Here is a 22,659-nt window from a genome sequence, read left to right as displayed (position 1 = left end):
ATACTAATAGTTTAATAACAGGTAAAACAATACCATCAATATATGTTAGGAGTATAATGTGATGCACCTGATATAAGGTAAACATGTCAACACAGTATAGCATGTGTATACATTTCTATTTTTCAGCATTAATTGACCCTTTTTGTTTCCTTTTGCAAGTGAACTCACATAATCCAACTGCTCTAAACAATAATCTGATGCTTATGCATCTTATGAATAACATTATACATAAAATAAACATTGGTTGATTACTATAGTTCAGAATTATAATTGAGAAAATAGGAATTGCATGTCTGTACAAACTATCTAATGTCTCTATGGTGTTCATTTTTGACAGTATTAAAAACTATTTAAAAGGTATGGAAAAAGAACATTAGACTACAGTAAAGACACTACTGTTATTTTACCTGCACTAATAAAGTTTTCAAATGGTTATTATCTGTTTTTTTTTCCCACTGAAACCATATGTGCAAAATAGGGTTTGAAGACCAAGGAATTATTTTTAACATCTATCTTTCATTTTGAGACACTTTTAACAATGTTAAAAATTAATTAAATTTCCCTATAATGTAATTTTGTTTTTATGGGAGCCTGCCACCATTTTTGGACTCCTGTTGTGAAGACAAAAGTCCCAGAATTTGCGTCACTTGAAGTCACAAATGTCACGCTATTTAAGCTCGCATTGCTCTAGGCAGTTTATGAAAGTTCTGGTTCATGAAATACTGCTCCATTTTCTTCAATTTAAGATTAATGTTATAGCTCTTGTTTCTGATTTACCGATTCCCTGCTGTGCTAGGAACAGAATAAATTATTTAGGCTGTTTTGGCCCCAATCAAATTTGCTTGCATCTTTCTGAAATGCATTATACAACACAAATATAGTCAATGTATATTACTGCATGAATACTTAATTGTCAGCAATTCAAGTCAAATTTAAGAAACTCTGACCTGCAAAAAACAATGGAAGACTAAACACAGAACTTGAAGATATGCACCAATAAAATAATTAATCTAAGATAGAAATGTTTTCAATGTTTATATGAATTTGTTATTAATTGGAACATGAAATATGCTAAATCATGAACCGAACATATTCAAAACTCTTGGTCCATAGCCTATTGGTTTAAGCATGCCTTTTATGCATTAATTCTGCATTCTGTAACTTATTATGCAGTATGTAATAAAGGAAATATGACATTTAAAGTAGTATATTGAGCCACTGTTTACTTAGATTGCATAAATATTCTTAATAATGAAAAGCATGTGGTTGCCAAGTTATTCTGAGACCTACTGTGGAAAAACTGGCATCGACTAGAAAACATTTTGTGCAGCATGCCAAATAAGAGCCTTGTTTGCTAAATATATAATGACAACTTTGTATGAAATTGCTCAATGACAATTGAGAATCTCAAAGTTGGTTCACCACATCAGGCATAGACAAGACAAAGAACCTTTCAACAGCTTAAATTGTATGGAAACTTTAAGGTATTTTCACATTTTCATATGGCATACCATTTGCCTCAAATAAAGTAAATTGATAATAATAATATATTTCAAATCTCAAACATCAAGTGCCACTCAAAACACATTAGAATTAGCAGAAAAAGAATAAATAATTAGTTTGCAGAAATACAAATTGTAAGATTGAAGGTGTTTTAGAAGAAAACACTGCAAAGCAGAAAAGAGACAGAGAGGCCCTGAAGGAGTAAATGATGGTCAACAGAATTACTCCAATGCAGTACATTGTGGTAGTGATATCTCACCTAATAAGAGAGCGAGAACAAGCAGCCTAGCACATTCTTTAAAGGTCTATCTTGTCAGCAGTTAGCTCAGAGCCCTGGTATGTCATTTGTCCAAAGACTGTTAAGTGTCACAGTTAGCTAATAGCTCTGAAATTTTAAAGGATATCCTCAACCCTAGTAGTGATTCAAGGACTCGGTCTGAACACATTTCCGGGATGATACGTAAGTGCTCTCATTCTTGACATGAGATAACCAAGTCTGGAACAAAGAAATGATTAGGGCAAAAGCTCAGGGACTGAAAGAAAGAAGGCTGTGCATACAATGTGAGAGAGAGAGAAAGATAAAAAATGAGAAAAAGTACTTGGTAATGTTTTGGGAGACAGGTGAGGAGGTAAATGAATCCACTTGGGAGACACAGAATAAAATCTACATAGGCTGGTCTAGCTGGGCTATTGACTTTTTTTTTTCTGTTGCTATAATACTTTGTGTCCTGAAAGTAATCCCTCTCTTGTGTGTGTATGTGTGAGTGTATGCAGAATTCACAATAAGTACATGGTGTGGCAGGAGGCTGGGGGTCAGACCCAGCCAGGACGCCTAGAAGGGCCGAAAGGCAGTCTATATGTCCTCCAGGCCATGAGGGGGCAACCGCCCTGGATAGTATCGGGGCCATTGGGATCGAGCGAGGCGGCTCAAACCCATTGGGGCTTGTGGCCACCCCCAGGGAGCTCCCCAAGCCTCATAGAGCCTGGGAGATCTGCACTTCCGCCACACCTGGGAAGGTGGATGGAGGACCTTCCAGGGACGCCCGGAGTGTTTCCGGGGGCTCATGCGGCACTTCTGCCACACCAGGAAGTGCCGTCGGAAGGACATCAGTGAGCACCTGGAGTACATTCGGGTGACTATAAAATGGGCCGCCTTCCTACAGTCGGGAAGCGAGAGTTGGGTGCTGGAGGAAGGCGAAGCTCCAGTGCGAGGAAGAAAGGATGTTAAAAGGCTCGTGGTTTGGTGAATGGTACTGGAGCATTGTGCACTGTGCGGTACTGTGTTGGGGACTTTTGTAAATAAAAGTGTGTGTTTTATACTAGTGCCGGTGTCAGTCTGATGGTGTTCGGTTACCTCTCGCAACAGATAGATAAACAGACCTATATATACACATATAGCCACTCCATCCAGAGTTAGTTGGTCTTTAGGGGTATTTGAGATGATGACTTACTATATGCTGCCGATAAAGCCAGAAAAGATGGCCAGTAGGGAATCTGGAGCATTGTGTCAGAGCTTTTATTTCATTCAGTACTCTCTATCAAAAGGCACATTGCTAAGCAACAAGCTAAAAATAATAATAACCATTATTTTAAATGGGACTTGTCAAAACTGAAAAAGGAATAAGGGTTGATTAATAATAAATGTGTGCAATTTCTGAAATTAATTATTTTGTCTAAATTGAGCAAAAAAGTCACTTCCATTGTATATATGCAGAACAAGCATACTGTAGCAGCTGACAGCTGGTTTATTATTTTCTAGATAGTGGTGGAAGGACAGCACTCTAATTTTAGAAATGTAGAAAAAAAAATTAAACTAATTCATCCTTTACAATTGCTTTCCATCTACAAAACTCTGAACATGGAGGTGAAAACCCACTCATAGATAGATAGATAGATAGATAGATAGATAGATAGATAGATAGATAGATAGATAGATAGATAGATAGATAGATAGATAGATAATTAAATAAAGCAATCAGCTCCATTGAAGTAAAGATGTATACAATTCATTCATTAAAAAGCAATCAATATCATCCCACGACAGTATTAATTAACAATGAATACCTTCAAGGTCAGGTACCTTTGAAAGTAAAGTAGCAAAATTAAGAAGCTGGCTTGTGTACTTTGTAAATTAGTATTCATTTCTCATTCATTGCTTGATGTATTGCACAAACTCTATTATAAATGTTTCAGGGCAGAAACCAGGACCTTATCTTAATATGGAAAAAGTAAACGTTCATCCATTACTCTAATGAAGGAACCCCCTTTCTTGTCAACTGCTAAATCACTCAACCAGTTTGGTCATTTAATTTATTTTCCTTTATAACTTGACAGAATAACTTAATCACATAAGATAGATAAGTAAACCACATCCATATACTTGCAGAGCGAATAAAAAGTATTCACCACCTTGGAAGTTTTCACATTTTTTTGTTATGCAACATTCAGTCATATTGAAAACTTTAATCTAAAGTGAAAACAGATCTCTGCAAAGTGGTCCAGATTAATTGCAAGTATAAAATATGAAAGAATTGATCACAATTAAATATTCACCCCTTCATATTAGTATTTAATGTATGCAACTTTGTGCGTGCTCAGGTCTCTCTCTAACAGCTTTGCACATCTGGACAATACAACTCTTCCCCATTCTTTTTTGCTAAACTGCTCAAACTCTGTAAGGTTGCACTGGGATTTTGAGTGAACAGATTTTCCAGATTTTTTGTCCAGGAACAAATTCTTAATTGAACTGACATCCTTTGACTCAGCCTTTCTAGGACATTAGTATTGTTTTTAAGCTGGAAAGCAAATCTTCTTGCAAGTCACAGGTTTCTTGCAGCTGCATTAGTATTTTCATGTATTTTGCTGCATTTATTCGACTTTCTACCCTAATAAACCATCTTTCTGTACAGAAGCATCCCCACCATGAAGCACAGTGGTGACAGCATTATGCTGTGGTGTGTTTTTGATACTGTGCAATATTTCGTTTACACCTTGATTCTGAAAGCCAGAAATGTCCATCTTGGTCTCATAAGACCACAGAACCTTTTTCCAGTAAACTTCCAAATCTCTCATGTGCCTTCTGCCAAAGTCTTTTCAAGTTGTTTTGCATTTTCCTTGAAGGGCTCGTTTATACTTCATGCTCAGAACGCGTATGCACACAAATCATGGCTTCCATGTGTTCCCAGCGTCCATTTGATGCATCCTCTGAGCCCATCCTCAGAAATTAATGCGACTCATGCATGAGTTACAGTACCAGCAAAAATTCGGGTTGGGCGCAATGTTATCAACTTGGTGACATCAAAGCCTCTATTTACTATCTACATGTGACGGAAAGCCACTATGTGGATCCTCCGGGATCGATGTGCATGCTTTGATTTTGATGAATGGTTCGATGTGGTGAAGCAAAATGTCGATATACAAATGCATTCATGGTGCTCTTTTATATTCAAACGTCTCATATTCCCCAACGTAATGACACAATACATTTTAAAAGTCTCACATACCATCTTCTGTACTGTCTTTTTTTTTTTTGCACCTTCACAACAGCATCAGAATGTACGGCAGTGTATTTGAGCCACAGACAAAAAAAAATTAAGGGCATGGTGAAGAGGTCTATTTTGTGATTAAAGTGGAAATTTTGGCTTTAATCTTGAAATGTCCACTTTAACCACGTAGTTTACTTAATCATTAAAGCAGACTGTCATAAGCGTCATTTTAAAACTGACCCAGTTGTTAATTGTTACGTGCTTCTGGGGCATCTTCCTGAACTGACAGTAGCCACACACAAAACACATTACATTTATGATATTCCAGCTCTTTGCACATTTAGAATCCTTAGATTTATACTTGATATCATTTTCATGATGAAATGCATTAAATATGTATGTTATGTTTAACAGATAAGTTGGTAACTTCATTTAAATAATAAATACTGATAATAATTACACATGTTCTGGAGGCACAGGGGGAGTGCAGTAATGCTGCTGCTGCCTCGCAGAGAGTCACGTCCCTTGTGTTCCCTGCCTGGAATCTGCATGTTTTCCTGGTGGGTTTTCACAGTGTGCTCTGGTTTCCTTCCAAAGACATGAAGGTTTGGGGATTTGGTAATGCTAAAATGACGCTAGTATGTATATGTGCTTGTGTTCACCTTGCGATGACCTAATGCCCCTTCCAGGGACTCTGTTTCTTTCTTGCACCCGATGCTTGCTGGAATGGGCACATCCCTAGATTGATGGATGTAATCAATAAAAAATCCTTTTCAGAGATACTGTGGCAAGGTGTCCTCGGAATATAATGGATGCTTCAGACAATTCACAACACAGCGAAGTCAAACGTTTTCTCATCATGATGATATCTCACAATGCCACTTGGTGGAATCTTCCAGATTTACATAAAGTATATGCGCAAATATAAACAGTGAAACACTTGCATTGCAATAGCGACTGCTGGAGCATGCATCGCGTTGCATGAAGTATAAACCTAGCCTAACAGTGGCTTTCTCTTTGCCATTTTTTTACGAAGGTGTGACTTTTAAAACACAGTTGTTTTCTGTAAAGTCTGTCCAATCGCATCCGCTATGACTTGTACCTACTTCTGATCTCATAGGTCCCTTGAAGGCCTTCCTCTCTAGTTATCTTCTTGCATAATTGCCCAGTTTTTCTGGATGGCCTGCTCTAGGCAGCTTTACAGCTGTGCCATAGTCTTGCCATTTCTTAATGATGGATTTAACAATATCCCAAGGGATAATCATATATTATATTATCATATATTATCTTATATCCATCCCTTGACTTGTGCTGTTTTTGTCTATACTGTGTACTCTAGGCCACCATACTGACTCCTTTCAAGTTGGACCTTCCTCATACAGGTACATTTATACTACAACTGAAGTCCCTTGACTACAGACAGGAGATCACCATTGAACTAATTCTGTGCCTTCTAAAAGGAACTTTGGCACCAGTGAGAATTTAAATGTGTCACATCAAAGAGGATGAATAATTAAGTGATTCATTATTTTGAGATTTATATTTATAATTAATTTAGATCACTTTGAGATCTGTTTTCATTTTGACACTGATCAACATTTTCAGTTCATCAGTGTCAAAAAATCATATTAAATTCATTATGATTCCAATGTATAACAATAAAATGCGAAAATTCCCAAGGGTGTGAGCATTATGCTTTTATACAAAAGTTAATTGTAACTAATGAGGTCTACTGAATGAATGTGACGCCCACAGATAAAATTTCCTAGGTGAATTTTCTGGAAAAGTTAAATTTTCCTGATGCATTGAAACCTCTAAAAGAAAAATATCCTCCTCATCTTTGTACTTTGCAACATCTCACTGTATAAGATTAATTTATCTTACTTAGATTTTTTTAAACAAGTTTCTTACTACATTCTACAAGTCCATCTGTAATTTATTTTGCTATATTATGCTTCTTTTATAAATAACTCCTGAAAATGATATCATTGATGTAGTTTAGTTCCACTCAAAGGACTACGAAATGATGAAACAAGTTCCTTTGCTGTTAGGTGTGAAATTAAATTGTGAACTTCAGGATGATGGTAAGCTGCTGTTTTTCAATTGACTGTGAAGGGTATTAATGTAGTAACACTGACAGGGTGCTATTAGGTTATGATATAAAATTTAAATACAGCAAGACTCATTTGTCATGTTATTAAAAAGTTTGTTGCTGGACAGATTACAAATATTGAATACAAAAGTAATTGTATTTCTCCATAAGGAAATATTAAAATGGATGGGGAGAGCTGGGACTGAAAATGTTACAGTATATGGCTATGTAGTTAGTTTCAGAGGAAAGAGAGGTTAAAGAATAATAAAAAAAGGAAACATAATCACACACACATCCAAATAGAAACTAGTATTTAAAAAAACTGGCCAGTTACCTTTATCCTAGATTCAGTGTATTTCTTATAAGATTTAAAAATACTTTACTATACCAACTGAATTGCTTTCTTCAAATAGATATTTAGTATAACAAAACATTCTATATATATATATATATATATTTAAAAGATAAACAGTGATATTTAACAGAATGCAGGAACACTCACTGACAAATCAATCTGCTCACTTTCTGAAGTGAATATACAGTGTAAACATAATGGGGAAAGTCTATCATGGTAGGAAATAGCACATGTTGGGAACCATCCCTGAGTATGATACAGCATATTCAGCCACACTTTTCACTCATTTAAATGAGGCCAATTTATAGCTGTCACTCAGTATAGCCTGATGTTTTTGGGCTAAGAGGGAGAACTCGGGGGAAACGTATTTGACCATGTAAAGAAAATGTAGGCTCCTCACAAGAGGCGTCATCTCCAAGAATTAAACCCAAACTCTGTGGGTCAATAATGCAACTTGTACAGTAATCCACAATTACTCATGGTATATTGGTGATAAAACACAGTCCTTATAATAACAGCCTAATTTCAAGCTGAGTTTTATTTTGCCAATAAATTTCAATCAGGTATTCAAACAAATATTATAATAAATTGTATCAAGTCCTTTATTCAGTTAGTTTCAAAGTGACAAAGTAATTTCTCCAGCAAATTGGGTTTAAACAAACAAAAAAAAAAAGATTAGTGATGGGGTTGGTAACAGTGAAGAGTATTAATACAAGTAAGTGCTTTCCAGGCAGACAAGAAACTCTTGAATAAATGTACATTGAAGCAAGCTTTATATATATATATATATATATATATATATATATATATATATATATATATATATATATATATATATATATATATATATACACTGTATATATGGCACAAACAACAAAATAATACCTCTAGAATTTCCTACCTTCCCAGCTTGTATCCTCTTGGATATGGCATCAAACCTCTGATTTAATTCTGCTAACCTTGGCTCCACTACCACTCTGCAGTGTTCTCCACGATTCTTTATTAGTTCTTGTGCCTGAGTACGCACTACATCCATCTCCGCACCAGTGTCATTTAACTCTGATTTCAAATTCTGTAGGGTAGAATGAAGCCACTGCCATCATCAGATAAGAAACATAGTAGACCTAGTTATCAATAGTAATTTCTGTATTTGTTATATCATGACATGTCATATTGACTATTGTTATAAGAAATCAGCTGACGTTGCAAATCCTTAATATTAAACATTACTAAGAAAGCCAAGTATGCTAGTAAATGTTCATCAGCATTAATAGTAATACAATGACACTCTTGAGGTACCCAAGAACCCCCAGAATTCCCAGAGGCAAAAATGAATTAATTCCTTCTCAAAATGCAGGTCTAACTACACCACTGCTTATACAGCTACAACATTAAGAAATTGCAACCTAAATACCATTTTCATTGAGTTTATATAATGTTCTTAGATTTATTTATTTTAATGACTTAAATAACATTCAATCATTCATCATCAACAAGCATTAGTGGACATAGTACTTGATGTCCTATAAGTCAGTGCTTCTCAAACACTAGGTTGTGAACAAGTTTTGGTTTTTAGACAATCACACTTGATTCATGAAGAAAATTACATGGGTAAAAGTGAGTTGCGACATGTAAGGGTTGAAAATCACCGCTATAAGTTATAATTGCTGTCATTAAAACTCTAAGCGTTATTCACATTTAAGAACTGTTCATTACATGTATGGATGGGTTAAACTGAGGAAAAGTGATTCGACAGTTTCTACATTTTTTAGCCTTTTCAGAAGTCAACAAAAGAAGAGCATAAAGAGATGCCAGGTAACATATAGCTGTTAAATGAAGTATTTGTTATGGTTAAACTTCAAAACTGAAGGAGCGAAAGTGTGGCTTACCAAAACAGAAATTTGAGAAAAAAACACTAAAAATCAGGTTAGTGAATGAGCTCAAATTGAAATGGACAGTGTAAGCATTCCACTTAAGCACAAAGACAATAAATTTTCCTAAATTAAGACAAAAAGCTATACATCATTTTGGATATTTTAAATTATATTGTCCATCTAGACAAACTCACAAGTGGTTTAATATCATTTAAATCATCTAAAATAATTTCCACATCACTGCAAATAGGAGATTTATTGTTATTGCATTATAAAATGATACTGACACAAAAATAACTCATTTGAATGAAAAATAACTTTAAGATTAATCACAGGTCAAAACAGCTTTTACGTAATTGTTAAAACTCTTTTCAGATTCTAATTGCCTGCTAAAAAATACAGAATTTTTATGAAACTCAGATTTACATTGATATTATTCCAATATGCAGAAAATTTATATTTCATAAATAAATACAATATACAGACTATTTAAGATATTTGCGATATGCAGGATAAAATCAATAAAAGGTTGTAATGATGAATACCTTTAATACTTTCTCCTGTGACTCTTGCTTTTCTGATTCGTCTAAAAGTATCTCAGCACGGTAAATCCAAGCAGTGATCTGTGCAATATTCTGGTCGAAAATCTCCATTTGGTTTTGATAATCCTTTGTGAAAAGAAAAAGACAAAAATTTGTATATCCTTTAAAGTGAAAAATGGAAAATGAATGGAAGCAGATTGGTCATTGGCACTTATCGGCTCAACAACCAACAGAAGTGAAAATGTGTTATGACATTGCTTACAATGTTAGCCTTCTCTAGCAGAGCTCATCTGCTGATATTAGATTTGAAAAGAGTAGCACTATCTAAAATTAAGGCAGCTCAAGGTGTAAATGGCTATACTTTTTATTTTTTGCAAATGCCACAGAGAACAAAGAGGTTTTAGTGTTTAATTTTGGTGACTAAAGGATTCCTACAAAATAGAGACATAAAAAGCACTCTCCTGCCTTAATTATGGAATTGTAAGAGCAACTGATATTTTCTTTTGTTCTTCAAATTTCTTTAGTTATTTTTTTTTTGATCAAGGAAACACTAATTATTAAAAACAACATGATTATATGTTATAGCAAACACATTTTTGATATTGTATGCATAACAATAAGAATATAAAATCATTTTTGCAAAGTGAGAGAGGTGTTAAAAACCCACTAGGGAAGGGCAACCTATGGAAATCCAGTTTATTTACAAGGTATAAAGACACTTTATAATCTTCAGTTCTTCCAATTAAAAGGTTGTCAACAAATGGACTATTTAAAACCGGGCTACTTCAATCATTTTAGTTTGGGCAATGAGGATTTCTATGTATCCGCACCATATGACCCACTTTACAAAAGCCTCAGCTTATATTTCGTAGGTATTTTATGCTTACCAGAAGAAGATTTAGCCACTCTTCAGCTCTTGATGTCACTGCTATCCAGTTACAATTCAGAAGGCTGACTTTATCATCTACTAGGTTTTCTTTACCATGAAGAACAGCTTTTAGAGCTTCAGCCAATTCTGACACATTCTTAAGCTGCTGCTGGTGCTTCTCAGTTTCCTTTTGGATTGCCTGGGAAAATTAATAAAGAAAATGTATGTAAACAGTAATATATAATAATAATATAGTAATATAGGATATCAATCTATGCCACTTTTAAATCACTTGAATTGGAATCTGTTCTCTGCAAAATCCATTGAGCTACCACATGATGGTGTAAAATGCAAGTATATATTTAATGTGGTCAACCAACTAACTAACTGCATTCTATTATTGCCTTTTTGTTGAATAAGACATATTTAATAAACAAAGACATAATAACTGACCTACTGATGAAATAACTTAAACGATTTAATATGTTCCAACTTTCAAATCACCTAAGTCACTGAAAACACATGAATGTTACGCAATGCATACATTATCTAACTTGTTTAATTTGCATTTAGTCAGCAAATTCATTCAGATCACAAAGTCCATACAAATATGTATGTTAATGTAAAGTAATCATTTTGAACACTTTTGTCTATAGTAAACATTCTGTACATGACATCCTGGTCAAGCAATGAAGCAACTTCAGCACATAGATGATTGTAGCACAGTGCTCCATGGAGCACTCTAGGACTACAGGTTTTTTTTTTTTTTAAACATTTGTTATTACACTCTACACTCACCTAAAGGATTATTAGGAACACCTGTTCAATTTCTCATTAATGCAATTATCTAATCAACCAATCACATGGCAGTTGCTTCAATGCATTTAGGGGTGTGGTCCTGGTCAAGACAATCTCCTGAACTCCAAACTGAATGTCAGAATGGGAAAGAAAGGTGATTTAAGCAATTTTGAGCGTGGCATGGTTGTTGGTGCCAGACGGGCCGGTCTGAGCATTTCACAATCTGCTCAGTTACTGGGATTTTCACGCACAACCATTTCTAGGGTTTACAAAGAATGGTGTGAAAAGGGAAAAACATCCAGTATGCGGCAGTCCTGTGGGCGAAAATGCATTGTTGATGCTAGAGGTCAGAGGAGAATGGGCCGACTGATTCAAGCTGATAGAAGAGCAACTTTGACTGAAATAACCACTCGTTACAACCGAGGTATGCAGCAAAGCATTGGTGAAGCCACAACACACACAACCTTGAGGCGGATGGGCTACAACAGCAGAAGACCCCACCGGGTACCACTCATCTCCACTACAAATAGGAAAAAGAGGCTACAATTTGCACGAGCTCACCAAAATTGGACAGTTGAAGACTGGAAAAATGTTGCCTGGTCTGATGAGTCTCGATTTCTGTTGAGACATTCAAATGAGTCAGAATTTGGCGTAAACAGAATGAGAACATGGATCCATCATGCCTTGTTACCACTGTGCAGGCTGGTGGTGGTGGTGTAATGGTGTGGGGGATGTTTTCTTGGAATACTTTAGGCCCCTTAGTGCCAATTGGGCATCATTTAAATGCCACGGGCTACCTGAGCATTGTTTCTGACCATGTCCATCCCTTCATGACCACCATGTACCCATCCTCTGATGGCTACTTCCAGCAGGATAATGCACCATGTCACAAAGCTCGAATCATTTCAAATTGGTTTCTTGAACATGACATGAGTTCACTGTACTAAAATGGCCCCCACAGTCACCAGATCTCAACCCAATAGAGCATCTTTGAGATGTGGTGGAACGGGAGCTTCGTGCCCTGGATGTGCATCCTACAAATCTCCATCAACTGCAAGATGCTATCCTATCAATATGGGCCAACATTTCTAAAGAATGCTTTCAGCACCTTGTTGAATCAATGCCACGTAGAATTAAGGCAGTTCTGAAGGCGAAAGGGAGTCAAACACCGTATTAGTATGGTGTTCCTAATAATCCTTTAGGTGAGTGTATAACAAATCAGACCTTACAATATGAGCACATTTTTGAAAAAGTTGAGTGTATTCTATATATTTTATACAGTTGGTATATCTAACATTGTTATATATGTGGAGTGTTGTAACACTACAATAAAGTATATATGTATTAATATAAATGAAATATATGATTACTAATGAAAAAATTACAGGTGACTCTTATGGAATTTAGGGTGAGCAAGCTAAGAAGCACTCTACTTTAAATGTCATTTTAAAAGTAGAGTCACACTTATCAAGACTTTGTAATTACACTGGTGTACTCTCTAGGCAATGAGGCGTGTTATCTGTTGATAGTATAAATTGATATTCAGAAGGGTAAGTGCACAGCAAAATGATTTCAGAATGCTAAGGCAGGGTCTTATTAGTATTTAAACTTTTCTGCAGAATTATCAATTACATTATTATTCAACAACCCCAAAGAAAGACTAGATCTCACTGGTAATAGGTTTCATGCTTTACCAATCTCATCCTAAGAGACTATTGAAGACGCAGGTTTATACTGCAATGACTTTCTCAACAGGAGACTAATTCCTTCGTTAACTGAAATCTTCACTTACTTTCTAATTTATCAAGCACAAAAATAAACACAAGTGGGTTTGACTTCAATAAGGACTTTTGAAAACGTGTACAGAAATCTGTATGTTCACCTATTGTAGTTCTGGGAGAGGAAGTAGAAATAGTGACTGAATATAAATACTTAGGAACTTACCTAGATAACAGTCTTAACTGGAATATAAATACAAAAAATTATTCTCTAAATGCAGCCAGCGCTTATCTCTCCTCCGTAAGCTCAAACTATTTAAAGTAGACAAGGACCTCATGTTATCCTTTTATCGCAGTCTGATCCAGTCTGTGATCACTTTTAGTTTCATTGCCTGGTTTAATAGTCTGACAAACCAAAACTCAAAAAAGCTCCAGCAGATTACGAAGTATACAGCTAAAGTTATTGGGGATGATCTAGATGATTTGACTAGACTATGGCATCTTAACTGATGACAGTCATCCATTACATGTAGAACTAAAGTTCAGTAAATCAGGAAGGATAGTCGCTTTGAAAACCCGCACAAATCACTCCACAAACTCCTTTCTTCCTAGTGCCATACGACTTTTCAATTAGAAATATCAGAGATAATGATTAAGGTTTTTGATATATATCCTGTAACCTTTTTTTTTTTTAGTGTAAATATGTATTATCTAACTGCTTTACCTTAACCTTTCTTGTTTCTATTTGTCTGCTTTATCTCATTCTGTCTGTTATTAGATGCAACTGAGAAGGCAAATTTCATGTTTTCTTGTGTAAACATGACTAAATAAAGAAACATTAAACCTTAAACCTAGTATATACAGTATGCCATTGGCGGCGCAAATTTTGTACTGCCTAGCAGTGCTGTGACACAGCTTTTTGAACGTGCCTTTTATACCTGGCTTGGCACTTATGCCTCCATAAGTTTTCACTTTATGCTTCCCCTTTCATTCCACATCTCAGAAAAACAAATGTTAAGTAAGCTGGAGACTCTAGACTGGCTATGGATGTGAGGAATGTTTATCTCCTTGGTTAGCTTCCATCTAGCACCAAGTTGTGCCTGGGCAGGCTTTGACTGTCCATGATTCTGGAGTTGTTTTTTTTTTTTAAAAAATAGATTTAGAAAATAGATATTTTGACAACCTTTACTAATTTTCTCCTTTATTTGTATTCATATAAATGAATAATGTTATAAATGACAAATGTTCTATACTAGCTTAGTAAATTGAGCTCTGTAGTACATATTTAGTGAAGTGCTTTGCATTAGAAGTGTTCTTCCCTGCATATGAATTGCAATCTGGATATTCCAGAAAATGTCCAATCATTCTATTCTTCAGAATAAAAGAACTTCTATTAATGGATGGCACTCATAAAAGCATCCCTCAAGTCATGGGCTACACACTAGCATGACCTTTGTGACACATTAGTCTGGTGTGATAATCAACATGTCAACTTATATGAATTGTTTTACATATGATTCAAAACAACCTCTGAAGAACACACAGAGGAATGCTTAGTTTCAGTATATTGTTCATAGAACCAGGAATACTCGAAATTTTGCAGTAATAGATGAATTGTGTGTTTCACCAGCATTCACAATGGGATATTGTTGCATAAAATCCATAAGTATCAACTTAAAGGAGCCTGCACAAACATGTAGCTCCATAATCAAAATAGACTGTACCAGGAAATTTGGTATATCTGCTCTCTCCAGCACATTCGTAGATAGCAGAACTAACAAAACTAAACAAAACTTTTGTTGCTGCTAAAATCAATGTGAGGCTTCATGCTGTGTGTGTGAGTATTTTTTGTGTGGCCCCCTCTAAAGCCAGATGTGAATTAAATTAGCTTCTACTAAAATTAGTCCAGTGAGAATACATAAGTAAAGGATTCTTCATGTAGAGAGAATAAATAAATAAATGTGCAGCAGAGTAACTATGCTTTACCTAAAGTATACCATAGCTACAATTGCTTAAAAATTGTACTATCTATCTTCTAAACCAAGATATGGCACTGTATTCCTCAATCTGAGCTGTGTAGAAACTGTACCTGTATTTTTTCTGTTACAGAAAAACAAGCGGGAATATTATACAATTTGTAAAACTCTAATTGAAATCAATTAACACTTTCATACAACCTTCAGCAACACATTATTAACCTGATTTAATTATCATAAAATATTTTGATCATCTATTTATAAATACACCATTATTTTCAGAAAAAACAAGCAAACCATGAACTGTTGTATGTCAAAAAAATTCCTGTTTGAGTAAATCTAAGAAGAATGTTCAAAAATATTACATTGAAGACAATTTTTGATTAATCTTAATTTCAAGAACAGCAAGAAACTTGTATATAGTTATATACAGTAGTTATAAACCGGTTATTGATTTTTGCTCCACCAAAGAGCATCTGTGCCTGTTCACTATTTAGGGAGTGAATGCAGAGGTGGTGCAGTTCTTCAGATACTTTGGGGTTCCAAATCAATGACAAGCTGGACTGGTCTTGTAACACAGAGAAACTAAATAAGAAAGGGCAGAGCAGACTTTTTTTTTAAAAATAATATTGCATTCTCTTATTGTGGTATATATAACTGTCTACGTGTGGAAGTGTGTGTGTCTCTCTGGCCCGGAAGTTAGAGGTAGAGTTGGGGTAACAGCTCCACCTCCGAGCATACAGAAGCAAGGAAAGCACATCGGCAAGACGGTGTCCCTTTTACTTTTCCTCTGGCCACTAATAAACAAGCGAGGCGAGCGTGTTGGCAAAACTAAACCATCTAAGAGAGAGATTGTGGTATAGCGGGTCCACAGCTCCCGTTCTAAGGCCAGTTTTAAAATAAATAATCGCTGTACTCACGGCTTAGCGAGGGGGCATGGTGGGGTGTGGCCAAAGCAGTTCCTGAGGAGTTTGTGATGTGGGCGTTTCTCACCTAAGTGCACAGGTGAGAAACGGTCCACATCCGTAATTGTTCCCAGGAGCTGCTGATTGCCGCGACTGCCGCGCCCCCTCTTGATAAATAGAAGCGCGAGTCAGCTCAGCAGGAAGTGAAGAAAGGAAAGAGAAAGAACAGAAGTTGCAGGAAGAAAGCTGGAAGCAGTGGAGAGAGAGAGAGAGAGAGATAGATAGAGAGACAGAGAGCGCGTGTGCACGCGCCAGTGCGGGAGAGCAAGCGAGCAAGCAAGTGCAGGCTCGCGTGCAGCTGAGCAGGAAGCCTGGGTGTTGGGCCAACACCCGGGGAGTAGTCGTAGTGGTTGCTCCCGCTGAGTTTATTTTGAAGAGCGGGAGTGACTGGAAAACGCATGGCTCTCCTTTTAAGGCTGCGGAAGGCAGCAGGAGTTGGGACTTGGGGTGTGTATTCCACAGCGTGGGCACCCTGGTCGCTGTGGAACCCAAGTCGCTGTCTGTAGGAACCTACTGGAGCCATGGTTGGTGAGGCGATCTGATCAGCTGAAGCAGGTAGAGAGAAGGTCAGCTGCAGGTAGGAAGACTTCCCTGTTGAGAAGCCCAGACAGGAGAAGCAGGGGAGCTGCCAGGTAAAAAGAAGACACTGGGCTTTTTGTTTTTAAAGGATTGCTTCCTGCATTATTTTAACCTCGTTGTTTTAAAGATTTTTTTTCTAATGGATTTTAACCTCCACTTTCACTTCTGTTTTTATGGATTATTTATTTAATGACTTTTTTCACTGCACTATTTATTTGAACATTGTTTTGAGTGTTGTTTTTTAATAAAAGCACTTGGCACTTTTGTACACCAACCCCTTGCTCCATTGTTGTGCCTCACTGCAAGCTCATTGTGACATAACTGACGGTGCTGGGTTCAAGGGCTCCCAGACAGAAGATGGAAACATGCAGCGAACCCACATCGTCATAGAGATGCCCAATGTAGTTCCTTTCAATTACCTGACATCTCTACATTTCAATTTTTATCTATCTATCTATCTATCTATCTATCTATCTATCTATCTATCTATCTATCTATCTATCTATCTATCTATCTATCTATCTATCTATCTATCTATCTATCTGTCTAAACCAGTAAATATGTACTGTATATGGTGACAGATTCATCTTCTTAAAAAAGAGGTACAATACACTGCAATATCTTTTGAGCAATCCAATTTCTTTCATGTGAAATTTCTTAATGTCTCCTGATTGTGCATAATCCGAATAACAAAGTAAAATTTCTAAGCACCTTTATGTTAACTGTCTGAGCCATTTATTACCATGTTTTCATGCATAAAATCAATTTTATAAAGTTTTTTTTCTTTTAACAACACCCTAGCTTATTGGTTTGACTTTAGGGCCATATTTTATGGCTACCTGCACCAAAACAGTTATGAGGAAAGAGGACTCAGCCTCTCCCTTCTAATTTTCCATTTTTGAAAAATCACAAAGTGAAATAGTAAGGAATAAAGATTTTAGGGTAAGGCAGTCATATTTACTAATCATGGTAACAAATAGTGTTGACATGTTGCATGTTAACTAGTTTCATTGTACTTTGCACATATGACAAAAATGACCCTATAAACCTATAAATAAAGTGTAAAAAAAGCATCTGAATTTCAAATGCTCTCTTTTTGCAATGTATATTACACACAATTTAAGCGAAAAAAGATCTAAAAAAACAAACTCCAGTGTATGCCATAGGAGTTTTTACATTGCATAAGCATTTTTTCCTCTGGCTACTGATGTTTTCTTCCCAAATTCTAAATTGGTTTCTCCAAACTTGTCCTGTGATTAACAAGCCTTGCAATAGACTGGCTTCCTATTCAGGAATGGTTCCTAGTTTGTGGCCACTGCACCCTGATGGACTCTGACTCATTATGCTGAATTATATCAAATTGGTTTGAAAAGGTTATGCTTTAATGAATGACCAGTGCAGTCTAAAACCACGGGCGCCATTTAAATGTAAAACATAAGTTACTCATAAAATATTACTACAATATTTACATTTCCTAAGGTCCTAAGGTACAAAAAGCATTGAATACTCTTTAAAGAATCAGTTTTATTTTTGAAGTCACTGACAATTACATTTTTCAAAGGAGAAGTCATTTACTCTTTTAACCAGTAGCAGACCACATGGTTGAATGGATAAATTCAGCAGGATAGTAAAGCAAACACACATTTAAAAATGTGAATGTCATTTTAAAAAATGGCTGTTTTTATTTTATTTCATTTGCTTTGTATTATGTGACATTGTATAGTGTATCAATAAAACAATGAATATAGAGAATTCTTTTCACAAATAGTTTGTCTGGAGATGTCTATATTCTTTATTCAAAACATGTCAAGTGGGAATATTTTTGGCATATTTCTGATAAGTAGACAGCAAACGTTTTTAATAAGTATTATTATCTAGCTACCCTAAACCTACAATATTCTTATAGTATAAGAGACAAGTACTGTACCGAATTGTAGTGTAATGTATATTTGAGCAGCTTATGCCTCAGGGTTTCAAGTGCCTTGAGCTAAGAACTGACATGGCTGTTAGAACTGATCACATTAATAACCATCAACAATATGTTCTGGATTTAGTTCACAAATGCAAGACTATGCTTTCAATTAAAAAAATGTAACTAGAGAAATTCAATATTTATATTATATTGTCTGAGAGTATTTGCTGGCAATTATGTTCTAGTACACACAAATGTTGCTGTCCTTTGCAGCAACATACTGTTGCTGCAATGAGTATATTGTATATCATGTAGATCACCAGTGATGACAGTTATCTTTAATACTATGAGGCAGTGTGCCTCTTTTCAGCCACTTATCCTTGGCGTATTTGCCACAAAACAATAACTAGCCCTGTACAATTAATTTCTGGGCACCCAACTACTATCACAATTACTCTTACATGGTTAAGTAGCCAGATTACATAGCCTGCCAGCTTTTGCAATGTGGAGAAACTCCTTATAAGTGCACAGACTCCACATAGACATTGATCAGGTTGGGTAGGCACCAACCTTAACCACTGAATCAGTGCATCACCCTGAAAAACAAACTTGCAAGTTAAAATATGACAAATCTAAATATTTACAAAATACAATGTTAACTGAAAACACTTTCCAATCTTTTTAAACAACTGAAACTTAGCAGGATTGTACATTTAGGGCAATAGGTATCTACTAAGAAAGGACATTTCGATATATTGACATTTAGGGGTAAAATCAACCCTTACAATAGAAAAACTAAATATCCCAAAATGTAAAAAAAATGCTTTGAATAATTTGTCTGAAACTTGTTTGAAACTGTTTTTTATTTGTTGATATTTTCTCAACTATGAGAAGGAATCAAATAGAGAAAAAGTTGGTTAGGGCTTTCTGGTTTATGCAAATCAAAGCGGCAAGCAGAAGTGATGAGCAGGGTACACAAAGAGTGGCACTGACCAACATGTTGGATGTAAAGATGAAGTGGGGAGGTGTCCTGGACAAGAAAAAGAGATGGGATTATGCATGGCTGAAGTGAAGTGGAGGGTGGAAAGTTCAGTGAAGCTCAAGGAAGTCGTAGTTAGCAAGCACAATAAAGCTCGAGTGTGGGTTTTGCTTCACCAGAGAAGGACAGAGAGTTAGAGGAGCAAGTAACATCCTCATGTCCAAGAGGAGCCAGGAGTGACAGAGTCCCTTGGGCCAGTTTAAATGCTAGAACAGCTCAGTTAACAGGTCTCCCATGGCCAAAACAGAGAGAGGGTAGTCACTGTAAATAGTTCATGATATTATTTCATTTCACCTGTTCATTTCTGTATAATGCTTTATATGTTCAATTCATTGCATGGGCTCACTAAAAGTGCAGTCTGTAAACGTCATTGCTATTTGCTAGATAGATAGATAGATACATTATTAATGCCCATGGGGAAATTCAAGCTACTACTGTGTGATACATATGTAGTGTGCAATGCAAATTTTAGATTTGCAGTTTGCTGTACTTTTAATTTGACTTCCCTTCATTTCAATTTTGAAAATTTATTTGGGATTTATTTCAGTTCTTGTTGTTTGAAATTTTATATTTCCACTTTCTCTGAGGTAAACTGTTGTTTCCATACACTAGGCCTGTTAATGCTTTTGATCTAAATACTCCAAAATTTTGAAAAAGTACAAGATTACACATCAAAGAATTGCTATCAATTCTGATTGAAGCTATTTTTGCAGGAAGTGCTACAGGAGAAGCGATATTTATATACAAAACCTCCATTATTCCTACTAATTAATTGTTTTAAATGCAAACAAATACAGTTTCCTGTAAAACTGAGTTTTGCAGTGAACATCAACAGAAGCCAAGGCCAGTCAATAGACAAAGCAGGAATTGATTTGTGGCTGAAATGTTTTACTCATGGGCAATTGTATATAGCATGTTCAAGAGTAAGCAGATCAAGTGAATTAATAATTTTAGGCCCTGGTGTAAAAAAATAGTGTATAAAGAAAAGTACTCAGTTAGTTACATAGTTACATCTGGTTAACTGACAACGTTAGAACCGCCTTAAGACGAGGCCAGGTAACACAGCTAGTCTATAATAATCAAAGACCAATGTTTATCAGATTAACTGAATGTGTGTAAACAGAGCACTAAAGTAGATACATGATTCTATACATTAAAAGTCATTACAAAAATTTAAAAGTTATTTTTAGCAATTGAAGTTAAGAGCTCCCATACACATTTACATTTATCTACTATATGTATTATACATATCAATGTGTATGATTATCGGACAATGATTAGTTTCTGAAATAATGAAAAATGCAAATGGTTTGTTACAAGCACCTTCATTGGCAGGGTTACACACTTTTATTAATAAGAACCTTTTCATCTGTGTGTATACAGTATATGAGAGCATGTGACAAATGTTTGTCAGATTATATCTGAGCAAGTGAATTAGTTTTTTGTCCTGACCATGATTTGTTGGTCATTTGTAGCTCTTAGAACCAGCATATTAACTTTTATTCTTTTAAGATCTCCATCTTTTTTTACCAAGTGTATAAGGTGTAGCGTAAAGTCTTAGGAAGCAATTATAAAACAAAGCACCATTTACAATTTGGCTCAGATAAAATTTTCAGGTTTGACAGGAAAATTAATTACATTTTTAACAGACAGTTTTGCCTTAGAGAAAGCATATTGCATAAAGCATACTGCAGTTAAAACTAATCTACAAAATTATATTCTTCAATCTTGTCTCATGTATCATTATCTCTCTGAATATACTACATACATTTTAGATTCCTACCTGCTAAATCTTTGCAAACAAGCTGGAATTTCAATGACCATAGGTCTTTGCTGGTTCCTGATGACATGTTTCATGCTAATATTAATTTTTCTTATGTACCACTGATGACCACATAAAAGCAGTAATATTACATAAAATCCAATTGTTTGCATGGGGAAATTAGTATAAAACTGGAAATGTGCCAGTAAAATTACAGATGACAGTGTAAAGTGGCATGATACGCAATAACATTTTATTATTCTTTTTCCAAGCCTACAAAACTGGCAAACCTACCAAACAGCCTAGCACATCTGATTGCAGAAAATTTTAAAAAAGAATTTGAAAATATAATATCTAAATAGTGTTACAAAAATATTTACATTTAAATAAATACATTTCCTCTGAGTGGTCCGGTTTCCTCCCACAGTCCAAAGACATGCAGGTTAGGTGCAATTGCGATTCTAAATTGTGCCTAGTGTGTGTGTGTGTGTGCCCTGCCCAGGGTTTGTTTCTTGTCTTGTGCTCTGTGTTGGCTGGGATTGGTTCCAGCAGACCCCCATGGCCCTGTAATTAGGATATAGCGGGTTGGATAATGGATGGATGGATAAATACATAAAAATATATTTGTTTTCTGTAACTGCAATGGATCATTTAAATACAATTAAAATAAATACCTAATATTTGTTCCAGCATTAGCTGACATAATATTGACCATTTTAAATAATATTTACTTATACTATAATGCTAATATGTGAGCTCTCAATATTCTCTTTCAACTTGACCTTATTGCTGCTATAATACTTTAAATAATGATATTGTCCTATACTGCCTCTGTTCAATTGGCATTGTTGGCAGAGCATTCTCCTGGCTCACATCTTACTTCACTATTAAACAGTACAGTAGTTCATCCTACTTGCTAAACCCAAATCGCTCCCTATGTGTGTTAGTCAAAGTCTGTCCCATTCCATTCTCTAAAAGAATGAAACAGTGAAATAAGATACTGACGGAATGCTAATTTTTGCAGATTATATATAATAAACCTGAAGTTTTGTTTGTTGTCCCTAAATCCATTGTTTTCAAGATATCACACACAACATTCCTTACCCTCCCTTAACAAGAAAGATGCTGAAACACTGGTTAATGGTTTCGTTACATGTTTGATGACTGCCCTTTGGTAAAGTGACTCAATGG

General features: G+C 35.6%; 1 protein-coding gene across 12 annotated transcripts in view; it reads right to left on the bottom strand.

Moving 5' to 3' along the window:
- The window catches only part of dmd (dystrophin), a 2,654,580-nt gene that overhangs the window by 1,495,592 nt on the left and 1,136,329 nt on the right, over nt 1-22,659 (bottom strand). For all 12 annotated transcript variants that reach the window (XM_039745194.1, XM_039745193.1, XM_039745197.1 and 9 more), the window contains exons 35-37: nt 10,739-10,918; nt 9,855-9,977; nt 8,337-8,507 (exon numbers count right to left, since the gene is read on the bottom strand). In XM_039745194.1, the coding sequence (XP_039601128.1) occupies nt 8,337-8,507; nt 9,855-9,977; nt 10,739-10,918 (474 nt within the window). The remainder of the gene's footprint in view (nt 1-8,336; nt 8,508-9,854; nt 9,978-10,738; nt 10,919-22,659) is intronic.

Source organism: Polypterus senegalus, chromosome 2 (assembly GCF_016835505.1).
Source record: "Polypterus senegalus isolate Bchr_013 chromosome 2, ASM1683550v1, whole genome shotgun sequence".
NCBI lineage: Eukaryota > Metazoa > Chordata > Cladistia > Polypteriformes > Polypteridae > Polypterus > Polypterus senegalus.
The sequence above is the reverse complement of the archived record's forward strand: the minus strand, read 5'-3'. Positions and strand labels throughout refer to the sequence as shown.